The 12,672-nt window shown below is 38.6% G+C and overlaps 1 protein-coding gene across 9 annotated transcripts in view; it reads right to left on the reverse strand.

The window, feature by feature from the left end:
* Positions 1 to 12,672, reverse strand: part of PEAK1 (pseudopodium enriched atypical kinase 1) — a 131,320-nt gene that overhangs the window by 44,043 nt on the left and 74,605 nt on the right. For all 9 annotated transcript variants that reach the window (XR_012652835.1, XR_012652836.1, XM_075045609.1 and 6 more), the window contains one exon: positions 324 to 3,599. Coding sequence is in view for 7 of the 9 variants with exons in the window: in XM_075045609.1 (XP_074901710.1) it covers positions 324 to 3,487 (3,164 nt within the window). In the remaining 2 variants the exon portion in view is untranslated. The remainder of the gene's footprint in view (positions 1 to 323; positions 3,600 to 12,672) is intronic.

A 12,672-nucleotide genomic window follows, 5' to 3' on the forward strand; every position in this document is an offset into this window, starting at 1 on the left:
TTTCCCTAATATAAGAACACACTTTCTTAAACTAGACATTCAGGAAATGTATCTGATTCAACGTGACATGGCTATTGTGACATATTAGTGAACCTGCAATACAAACTCCAAATACCAGGTACTGTTTCTAGTAACTTTTTTTTAATCTTTTCTGATATCCAGTGTAATGCAAAGATTTTAAAAATATGCTTTATGTTACCTAAAATAAATACACTTTGAAAAAATTACACTTAACGTAATTACACTTAATTTCTCCCCTTTTCAGCAGTATATACAAGACAGTTCACAACTGAATAAGTGACTAAAAAAGATTAGCAGATTACCTGGGGATTTTCTTGGGAATCTGAGGTGGTGATGAATGGCTCGCTATTTTCTGTTCAGAGCTCTCTGGAGACTTTTCCTGCATGTCTCCTTTGTCTTTTGCTAGTGCATCTGTGATAGCAAACTCTGCTCCACTCTTGTTTTGATGATCAGCCTTTGGTTCAGCTTGTGCCGGTTCACATCTATACATGAAAACTATCGACGGCTTCTCACTGGAGTCTGATTTTGCCTCACTGAACCAGTGATGACGCTGAACTGGAGGAGGGGGGAGCATATGTATAACAGTTCCATCAAGACCCACCAATTTTCCTTTCTCTCTTTCTTTCTCTTTGTCTTCCTCATCATCAGTTTTCCTGCGGCGGAAGAAGCTCTTAAACGATATCCAGCGTTTGGGTTTCGCATCAGCAGCTCGCCGACCTTCTGAATGAAGGATTGACTCAGCCTCTGTTGACCTGGTGGGACTGTTTGGTTTGGTCCAATTGCTGAAATGTCTTTGCAACAAGTTACTTGCATGATAGGGTGAAGAAGTGGACCGTGGAGGAGGAAAGGGCGGTGCTTGCTCTGTTTTGGGACTTGTGGTATTTGGGGTGGCTCTCACTAGCTTTGGAGAGTGAGTGGCAACTGGCTGTGAAAGTGAATCTTTCTGCATTTTAATGGCAGTGTTTTCCACTGTCTTGGATGACTCTATCTCAGACTGTGACGTAAACAGAGATTTGGGTCGTACCAGGGTGTTTTTAGTAGCATCTGCATCAGGGGGTAAGGAATACAGTTCTTCTACGCTACAAGACTTGGGTCCAGACTGAGGCGTTTCTGGAGGAGACTGTGGAGGCTGGATAGAAGCCACAATCTGTGAAAGCACTGTGCTTGCATTCTCTCTACCGCTGCTGCCGCCAACAGAAGCCTCTGGTGTTACGTCTATTTTTGCTGCAGGCTCTTGTGTTGTCTTTTGAACTCTTGATGGGGAGCTGTGGTCAGAACTATGACTTCTCTGTGGTGATATCTGACTTTTACTGAGACAGCTATTAAACTCTTGGACCTTTTGAGCCACAGAACCCAGCCTGCATTCAGAGCTATTAGTCACTCCCTTCGCTTGGGAAAATTCAGTGGGTTTACTTCCTATGGCTTCAGTCATTTTGCTTTCTGTTTCTATTTCTTCGTATGTGTGGCTTATTACACTAGTAGTTTTATCTTTGATGGATAGCTCTCCGCTGGTCCCTAGAAAACTTTTATAGATAGCCAGGTTATCATATGCATTTGGGTTGATTACAATGGGAACTTTAATAGCATTTTTTGAACTCTTAGCATAAGTGGGCTCATCATGAATGATAATAGGAAAAGGTGGCATGCCAGCATTATTGTAGCTGTTGAATTTTATCTCAGATAAATTGGGAGACTTAACCGGGATAGTTTTTGAAGAAATGTTTGTAGCTGTAGGTGAAGTAGGGGCTGACTTGTGGCTTGTCTTCCTGGGAGGAACAGAAGGTCCTGAGCTGTTAGCAATTAACTCCACCTTAGGTATCTTCTGTCTCGGACTAGTACTAGAAGTCCACACCTCTTGATACCTGATTGCACTGGATTTTTTCAGATTAGTATTTACTCGTACAGGTGATGCTGCAGAAGATGTAATAGGTGTGCCTGGAGTTACTGGTGAGCTTGGGTTAGACGATGTATTTTTGGTTTCTGAGGTTTCAGTCTGATTCTCCTTACATTCATTGGTCATGGCAGCTGATACATCTACTATGGTATAGGGCTTGCAAACTGGTTGTTCCATATTCACCACCCTGTAAGGTTTAGCCTGCTCTTCCACAGGCACCAAATTTATAGTTACAGCTTGTCCAGAAATATCTGAAGAACTTTTATTCTCTTGCTTATCAGTCTGCACAGCAATTTTGCCATCCTTCTCTTCCAGTCGAAGTGCAAGGACTGCCTTGTGAGTTTCTAGACTTTTTGGAACATTTCTGGGAGCTTTTGACACATCCTGCACTTGTTGATTATCACAAAGACTTTCATATTCTGGTTCAATCAATTTGAGGTCCTGAGGAGTACTAGGAGATAACCCTCCATTACAGAGCTTCTGTGAAGAACTGCTGGTTGTTCCAGAACGAGACTCTTCAGTCAAAGAAGAATCAGGAGATGTAGAATCAGAAGATACCATGCTCTGCATGCTCTCTTGCCCATAAAGAATCACAGTCTCTTCACCATAACCATTTAAAATTTCATCGTAACTGTCATCATAATCTACTGCACAGATCCGCTGGAGAGACTTGTTTCTAAGGGGCACAGTATTCCATTTTTTGTCAACACAGAACTGAACAGGAGATAGGGTGTTAGCTCTAAAATTAGCAAAGCGAGGTTGGCCCCTCATACGAATTTCCATTGCTAGCAACTCTTCATCACTTTCGTCCCAGCTCTCATGCTCTTCTTGCATGCTGCCAAAAAATGTGTCATCCTCACTCTCATCTCCGCTAGAGAACTCTGGATAACAGAAACGTCCACCTTCATTACTTATTACTTCAGTGCTTCCACTCAGAATAACATGCTTACTGTGTGAATCCTTCATTCCACCCATCATGCAGCTTGGAGGGATCTTTCTTTCTAATGATCTTTTATAACAATTATTTATTCTTCCCAAAAAGGTTTCTCTTGAGTTCATATCATTTCCAGTTAGCTGAGGTGTGGTATCCAAACCCGCAATCTCCTTCAAAACTTCTGTCAGTCCATTATTATTGTTATTGGGTATCTTACCTACACTATCATTATTGCCATAAGGCCTTTGGACATGGCTGTAACCTTCAATTTCATTTTCATTATTATTGTTCAGTGGTTTTTTGTTCAAGACAGCTTTGTTTCGGTTCCAACCTGCAGGCACTGATTTATTCTCACAATGATCCGGTGTGCTGATTTCACCACATACACCCTGCCCATCTACTACCATCATGGTGGGTTTCACAGCTATAGTGGGTTTCTTTGCCACAGGTGGTCGGAAATTTCCTGTATTTCTCCCACGATGGCTGTTACTTTGGTTTGCATTGGATTTCAGATTTCCATGTGAGAGGGTTTTTTTTTCAGATACTGGGGGTAACTGATGCAAGCTTTTGGGCTTGAAGCAGTTCTTACATTCACCAGGTTTCCAGACGTGTTCAGTGAAAGTGTTGCAAGCAGACATTTTCCCAGAGCGTTGAGCTTGATGCTGTGCTGTTCAGTGCATGGTAAGAATTTCATCCATATGTTTCCACTCTGTTCACTTAGTATGGCTACTGTTTTGAGCAGCGATCATTCTGAAACAGAAAAGAGAATGAAGATAAGAATGGGGAAAAAACAGGTTGTTCATTATACTTACATTTTCTACACTATGAACAACTTGGAATAAGCAAGTAGCCTTTTGCTGATGTCTTAGCTCTTTCTACCTAAATTTACAAAACTACGTAACACAAAAAAAGTTGCAAATATCATTCTTCTCATACAGAAAGAATTAAAACTTTGGCAGCTAAGCCCTGTATTACTGAAAGCAGAGAAAGAGTGAGAGAAATGGCAATGACTGAGAATTTAGAATAATTTTCTTGTCTAGTTCAGGACCATTGACCTTTAATTTTGCCCAGTAAAACAAAAGCTAGGAAGAGGATATAAAATGGAAGATTAGTGCACATTGCTTTCAACATAACTACTTAAACATGAGACAGGAAAGTAAGAGTATGCTTACTCTCCTAAATGCAATTGAGATCATATGTTTTAGCTTCAAATGTAAATGAGCTCAGCTTAACTGACAAAATATATTCAAGCAATTCCAAACTCTGCCATTTTAGCACTTTTTTAATCAGAGTGAAATTATAACTGGACAGGTATTTTGGTTGAAGGGACAGGCTGGACTGCTATCCTGGAAAAGTCAGATAAAAAATGGTAGGGAAAGCTCTCTAGAAAGTCACTGTTTCTTCTCCTTTAGCTTACAATAGTGGCAATAAACCATTCTCACATCCTCACAACAAAGCTATGGATTTTAGTCCCTGATTTGTTTCACATGTAGCTTTTCTACCTAACCCCTCCAGAAATAACAACTGAAAAAGAATTGAAAATCTCTTTCAAAGCAAACCTTTTTATTTCCTGAAACGATCAGCCTTAAGTAAAAACCAAACATGAATCTGCTGTGCTTTACAGTCATTGCAGTATCCAGGATTTGAGACTTTCATAAATTAATGCCTGAAGATTTTAAGCCTTCTAAGCCAAATCCACAACTCTGGTCTCTTCGTCACTGTTGCATAACTCTTAATTATTAGAGACATTTTACTGAGGTGAAAGAATCCGTATGTCCACTGATACTTCTGTAAATACAGGCATTGAAAATCAATGATTTTATATTGTTACAGGCTTCAGGTAAAAGTATACTTGCTGATCACACAGGTACACTGAAAGGGTATTAATAAACCCATTCAGTTAAAGATGCAGCTCTCTGTAGAGCCCATGGCTAGTAAGCTGGCAGCAGGACAGCTATGCTGGAATTCACCATAGGCACAACTGCTTTCCATCAGTGTAGCAAACAATAGAAACCATTAGTAAAACTGACACTTGTATGAATTTGTCAGTCTCCTCACATACTGCTCTGTGTTTTGGCAAAGGGCTGTCCTGTGCTGGAAAACTATAATATAGCAATCCTGTTCTAACACCAGATGGGGCTGAAGTCTAACTCTATTAAGAGGATCTTCAGACACATTCATGGTACTGGGGCTATCATATTTCATACATTGACTAAATACATTTCCAGACAAAGCTTTTTGCCAAAAAATCAGTGCCAAAAGCTTTCTCTCTATGACCTAAGAGATAGAAAGTCTGCCAGATAGAGATCTGCCCAAACTTTCAGCCTTTGTTTTATATATACAAAGTAAAATGCCTTTGTATTTTTTTGGTCTCTGCCAAGATTTGTTGCTTCAAGGCTTTGCAAGCCCATATATTGTAAGCAGAAAAATTACACTAAGAAATAATTCTCCTAAAATCAGACAGAGAGAGAGAGCACAAGAATGAGTGCACATACTAGAATTTTATACTCTGGTTAGCTCCTTCTTTTCATGTATTTAACAAATAAAAGGAGTAAAGTTACACTAATGGGAATCTAATCTCGATGTTTTCTTGGAAAATATTTCTCCATTACATAAAACCTCTGAACAAACAATTTAAACAAAAGGGTTAGTGTGTATGTGTGTGGTTTTTAAGATTTAACTAGGTGATATTATTTCTCCAAAACTGCATAAGCTCACTTGCTCTAGAATCCTATCACAAACCAGACAGCTTTATGGCCTTCCAGACTAAGCATTTTCTACTAATAACGCTGGGGTAGAAATGAGAAAGCACTCTATTGCACACCTTCATATGACTACATTTCTATGTTTTACCGCTGGCTGTATGCACTCTCATTTGCTCACATACGCTGATACTAATCAGTTCTCCTCTAACCCAAGTGAGTGCTACACTCAACATATGAATGTAGACTACAGGAAACTTAACAGAACGACAACACAATGCTCCAGTCAGAGTAAAAACTATGGCATTGTTGTAGCTCTGTGCAAACATATATCCTACGTTCCAGGAGTACCACCTGCAGCAATTTAACTTGAAAATAAAATACATGCTGACATGTCCATTGTAAATGCAGACATGCAACTTGTGCACAGAAGATACACAAGACCTGTATAGATATTTTAGATCTTTTGCTCTTCAACACCTAATGGAAATGGCTTAAACACAACCACGCTCTCTAACGTGACTTTTGACACAGTCTGTGAAACAGACAAAAGCCACTGACTTTTCTCAGCATTATAAACTACAGCTGGGTTTCCAGTTGGCTTCCGCACATGCAGGATGAGCGGTTCCTGTAGCATGCTTTGACACTGCCTGCAGCTGTAACAAAGAGGAAATGAGCACCTTCAAACAAGAGGAAATGTACCTTAAGAGAGCAACCAAAGAATTCCAACATTGTGCTACTTTCATACTTTGAAATCAGAACAACTCCTGTGCTACTACAAATTAAATTCATAGTGACCTTTATATATCTAAACAAGTATTTGCATTCTAAAAAAGATTCAGGCAGTTTCTTCATTGCTGTACATTTTTTTTCTGATGTTTTCCTCTCCCTTTAAAGAAAATATATTTACTGTTTCAACTACAGAGTTGCTATTATGAGTGATAACTGTAGTGAGAGTGATTATGAGTGATAACAGATATGAAGTCTTCTTTCAATATTAAAAAATGTAAAACATACTTCACATGTTCAGGCTATTGCTTCCATTGCTGTTAACAGCAGCTGCAAATTGGTAGAGGGCAGCAGAGTCCACTGAAGGTAATTTCCTGACGTTGTTCATTTCTAGACTCTCACCCTACTCTCCAAAACAAAGAAGGTCAACAAGAGATTCAGGCAGTCACACATCAGATCTCTTAAGCTGCTAGCGATCAGGTTTCTTTCTTCCATAACTTCCCAGCTTCCATGACAGCCCAGGTAACTGCTAAGGAACAAGAAGGAATGTGCAGAGCTCCTAGCTCTTCTGAAATGACTAGTTTGGATGACAGAACTTACTTGAAGATACACAATCTCCGCAAAATCAAGGCAATAACAACCTTGGATATTAAATACAAAACAGCATTAGGCTTCTAAAGAGAGCATTAACAGTAAATACACAATATCAACATTGTGCATTTCATCCCTGTATCTCAAAGCCTTTTACATAAGTTGATAAACATTAACTACTCACAATTTATACACGGAAACATTGCAGTGCAGTCACATTAAGTAACTTAAATTCACCAAGTGAGTCAGTGACAGGACAAGTTCTGCTCCTAATGTGGTGCTGCAGCCAGCAGATCGTGATACTTCATTCACTAAATGGTTGAATCAGCATAGATAAGTTTATCAGCTTTAAAGGCCAAATCACTCTTTGTGTAAATGACAATAATGCTCCTCCTTTCAGCTGATGCACAACTGCATGCAGGAAGGCTCAGTCTGGCTATGTTAGGCTGACGTCAAACAAACAGAAACACAAATGCATATTTCACTTTCCAGGTCAGAGGGAGAAAATGACAGATTCAGAGTTACAGTGCAAAGATGAAGAAGTAATCAGCTGAGATATCCACGTCAGGAAACTGAACCTTGCATAGAAATGCAGAAGTATTTTTGTGGCTTTTATTTGTTGACATCATCTTTGCTGAGTGCACAAAGATAGTAATAAACATGCATTTCAGGCATTTTCCCTTTGTTCCAAGTAATTTCAGGCTGGCGGGTCTCCTTTAGATGTATGCTGGCTGAATCACAATGAAGGCCTTCTCCAGTAATACTTTATACTAACATAATCCAATTAAAAGGAACTTAATTGGTGTGCAACATTCCCTACAATTTCAACATTTTAAAAATGAATAGTCTCAGTAAGTACCAGATGGTGACACGCACTAATTAATCAGGCCTGTTCAATGAATGAGCATATTAAAATGAATGCACCTATTAGACATGTGTTTTCAATGCTGTATGCTGCAAAAAACCTCCCCTTAAATGAACGCCTGCCATATTACTGAGCAATATGCACAAGTGTGCATTTCATCATTTGTAACTGTAATGCTATCACTCTTGGATCTCTTCTTAGATCACTAGATACTTGGTACAGATTTCCTTTTGTCTGTCCTCCTCCAGGGAAAAGGCATTTAGCTTTAGCACTGCTATCCATGAAAATGGGCCTGCAATTTTTATGCTGCAGAATAAATTGCATTGATCAGCCTTCTTATCGGACAACAGTCCAATAAATTGCTACTGAACAACCCATGAACCTCTCACCATTGACAGGTATGTCCTCAGACTGAAAAAATCAGCAATGTGAATCCAACCTAGGTTTCGTATATAGGAGTGCCCAAACACCACAAAACCACTACGGCTTTGTGGTTTTGTCTGAACCACTTATAGGGATCTGGACGGTCACTGATCACCATAAACAACAGTGCAAGTCTAACATAATAAGAATAAAGTGATGGTTATTCTTTGCCAGTATCTGATTTCTGTTTCTTTTAAACTTTAACATAATTATAAACATTTTTAAAAGACTTTTTGGGAAAACCAAAATGCTCCAACTTCACACATACGGTTCTGCTTGGGTCGCAATGGGCTGTAGAAACACTCAATCTCCCAGAGAGTGTCAAGACTTTCTGACTTAGGCCCACTGAACCATCTAGCACAGATAACTGGGACCACAAACAGATGTGACGTGCTAATTAGGTTTTTTTTCTCCTTCATGCCATAAAAAAAAAGTCATCTTAAATTTTACATCATTTGTCCAACTTCAAAGGGGAGCAAAACCCCAAGTGAAGCTAACTGCAACTTCTGTTAGATACATGAAATACAACACAGAGAGAAGAGCTTCACAGCCAGAGAAGTCATGGTCCCAATTTGAAGGCATGTTGAGAAACACACTTGTTTACATTCAGTAACCGGCAGCACTGTGCTTTGAATAACCTTGCAGCACTTTAATTAATGAAAAGTATATCAAGAACAACAACAAAAAGCGCTATATAGTACCACAGCAGAGTTTGGAAATAAAAGCTGAAGTATCAATATTAAAAAACGTGAGTAGCGCAGAACGAGTATTTTATAATACAGATTTTTGTAGAGAGGAACAGTGACTCAACAATTTGGTGAAAGATCAAGAAATAGACCCTGACTCTTAAGTGTGATGCCCAGTTCAGTCATGGCACTTACTTCACATGAGGTATGCCAGGGAAAAATGTGAAATTAAATAGTGGCGAATGGCATTATGGACTGCCACAATTTTATTCCCAAAGTGGACTAATATTCACTAAATATTGGATCATTGTTGTAACAAGCCAGAACTGTGACTATGGCAGATAGCACAGATGGAGATTTCCATAAATGCTAGGCATTATCATTTCTGTTAAAAAAGAAAAGTTCTATCTTGTTGCAGATAGTTTTGATTTTTTTCCTTCCAGTCAGAACCGAGTGCCCTGGTAACTGTCCAAGGCCATAAAATGACAGTTCTGCAGAAAATGCAATGAATCTGCAGTGGATATTGAGAAGGCAATGACCTCGACTGAAAAGTTGCCAACATACTTTAGAACCACTCTTCAGCACCATGGTACTATGCTGCTAAGATATAAGGGGTATGATGGATGGAGAGAACAGAATCACTTCTACCCGAAGTACTGAAAAAAAGCCTAGTTGCAAACTTGCTCCAAGACAGTATGAAACAATCAGGAAAACAACTTCAAACTGATTCTGTTTTTAACCTCTCACACTGTATCTTCTCTCCTTTAAAAAGAGTTTAAATTACATAAATATTTCATAAAACTAAGTTAGTGAAGGAAACCCTTGAATATGTTTTTTCTACCTAAAACTTGCAAGAATAAAACTTCATGGAAATAACCAATGAACTGGAGCAAAAACCTGCCTAGGGCTAGACAATCTGTAACGCTTCAGAAGAAAACAGGCATTTCTTTACAATTTACCTAACCCAAACAGATAATGCCAGAGAGCAGGGAAAAGGCAAGAAATATCCTCAGGATCTGCCCAGGTAATCTGATTAGATTCTGCATCATCACACTGAGAACACAAAAAACAGTAATAAGGACAAGCTCTCACATTTGGTGCTGAGGCCCAATAGAGCAGCCAAGGCATTTATTTGAATATGAACTCTTCTGAGTTCCAATAAGAAGAGATTCTTCACTGGAGAAAACCATTAAAAAAAATTTTTTTCCCTTTTGGAAAAATCATCATTTAGCATTAATAAAACTTAAATTTATAATGAGTATTTGGACATATATAAATATGATCATGTTACAATGATCATTCAGACAATGTAGCACAGTATATTCTTGAGGTATACTTTACTTGCACAGAAAATAAGTTTTCATTTTTTACCTTTTAAAAAGAAAAACCCAGTAAGATAAGCCAGACTTATAATTAGTTTGTTTACCTTGCTTCCTAAAAAGGGCTGTGTACAACATTCCAAGATCTAGCAGCAAATTAAGGGTGAGCCCATCAGCTGACAGGAACAAGCATGATAATTGTAATTTAAAAAAAAAAATATAAAAAATCCTCAATTTCAGTGCACTTAAGTTTGTCCCAACTCTATTTAAGCAAAATTATGAGAATTAAGCCCTTCACAACATATTAAAAATGCACCACTACGACTATACCTTGACCAATCCCATTATCTTTGATTTACCTTTCCTGGGCTCACTTGAAATCCTGCCCTTTGATCTTTTTTGCCCATTGTTTAAGCACATGAAATCATCTAGAAGAATAAACTTTACCAAACCTTTACTAAACCTCTCCAAAATGTATTCACAACAAACAAAAAAGAAATACCTGAAAAACATTATACTGCTTCTATAGTTACAAACCCCAGTAACAGCTGTGGTTATCCTTCTTCTGAGCACAGCTTGAGAATGAAAACAGTGTGTATCATCACTGTATTATTGAATTCATCAATTCTGCAACTTCAATTTACTTAAAACTCTCTCCCTTGGACTACTGCAACCTCTGGCTCCACAGATCTTTATGCTGAACCCCTGATGCAGCAAAAACCAATATTGCCAAAAATACATCAATTTCAGTTTAGCAAAGTAACTTGTGGATAGCAAAATACAAAAGAGTATTAGAAAGGATATGAAGGACCTTACTAAAAAGTAGCTAAAGACAAACAAAATACTGTAGTGTCAGATGCAGGTAACTTAGGAGAGAATTAGTGGACTGCAGCCAGTGTAAGAGGTCAGCTACAACACAGAAGATAGAACACACTGCAGAGAAGCCAGATGAGTACTCCATCAGTCTCAAACCCCTCTGCAAGAGCCTTATGAGTTATTTAATAAAGACTTGAGAGAATTAAGTTTAAAAATAAAAAACTATCAGCCATTATAAAAAATGAGATATTAAAAATAACTCATAAATTAAGAGCAAAAGCACAGGAGGGCTGGACTGTGTAAAGCCGAGAACTGTGGAGAAACTTGAGAACCAGGTGGCTGAGCTACACATAGAACTATGTGGTCCCTTATCAGAACCAGGCATCAGGACAGCAAGGAGCTAAGCACAGTATGAATGGGACATGGTTTTTATCATGACTTCTGTGAAGGAAACTTGCTCTTCTTCCCACCAAACAATGAAATAATGGGCAAAAGGGAAATGGCACAATTTTAAGTTTTTTAAAAAGTTCTCACAAATTACTAACTGTAAGATATGCAAATGGTGCAACATAATACGCAAGGCAACCAGCAGATCACATGCTTTCAGTGTAAGAAAATCAATGACATGATTTACTGAATATTGTGTTCACTTCTATTTATGACATCTCAGGAAGAAATGGAGCATTAAACAACCACAAAAATATTTTTAGGGATGAAAAGCTTTCCATGTTAAGTGAAACAAAAAGATTAGGATAGCTTAGTTCAGAATTGAGACAAATAAAAATAGTATTATATTAAATGATCCATCACATAAAGAAGATAGACTGGCTGTTCCCATTTAGTGTCCTTCTCAAAAAAGAGAGCAACAAACCTAATGCACCGTATTTACATGAGTAAAAAGAAAATTATTCCATATAAAATGCTTCCTGAAACAAGCTGGCACTGAGATCAAGAGGTCAGCTAGATTAAAAAAAAAAGATTAGACTTCTATACACAGGATGAGACGCTGACAGTTGTATTAGGTGGGGTAAACCCAAAGCTTCCAATTTCAGTGCTTAAACAAACCATTAACTATTTGAGTTGAGAAGAAAATTCACTCATTAGGAAATAATTTCTTTATTGTCTATTTAGGAAGTTTGGGCAGCGAGAAGGACAGGGCCACTGCTGGCGTCTGGGTGGCAGACCACAGCCAGCACTGTTTCACTGCAGTACGCTTCCTGGCACTACGCTGCAGCTGCATGCAAGGTGCTCGTCTCATGAAATCGTGCACCCGTTATCAGTCCCTTCACGCTCGCACATCCTGTTCTCCCACTTCACCAGATCCGATGCATCAAACCACAGAATACAAGGTGTTGTCTTAAAGATTCCTGGTCTATACTCCTCCATCCAACATGCACTACATATCACTTCCAGCTCTGTATCCCATGCCCCTTTTGTTTAGCTTACCTATGTAAGCTTTCCTTTGGCGAGGGCCTTCTCAAAATTAATCTCTGATAACAATATGATTCTGTTTCTTCCTTTTTATCAGATCCTACTCTTCACTTTCAGTGTTTTTAGTTTAATATAGCAAAATAACTAAATGGTGAAATAATACTAATATCCCATTATCGCCCAGTGGTAAGGCATTTCTCTTCTCATCCCACACTTTGTTTTGTCACTCTTGTGCCAGGCTTATACCTCAGCCCTGGAAAC

Source organism: Buteo buteo, chromosome 13 (assembly GCF_964188355.1).
Source record: "Buteo buteo chromosome 13, bButBut1.hap1.1, whole genome shotgun sequence".
Classification (NCBI taxonomy): Eukaryota; Metazoa; Chordata; class Aves; order Accipitriformes; family Accipitridae; genus Buteo; species Buteo buteo.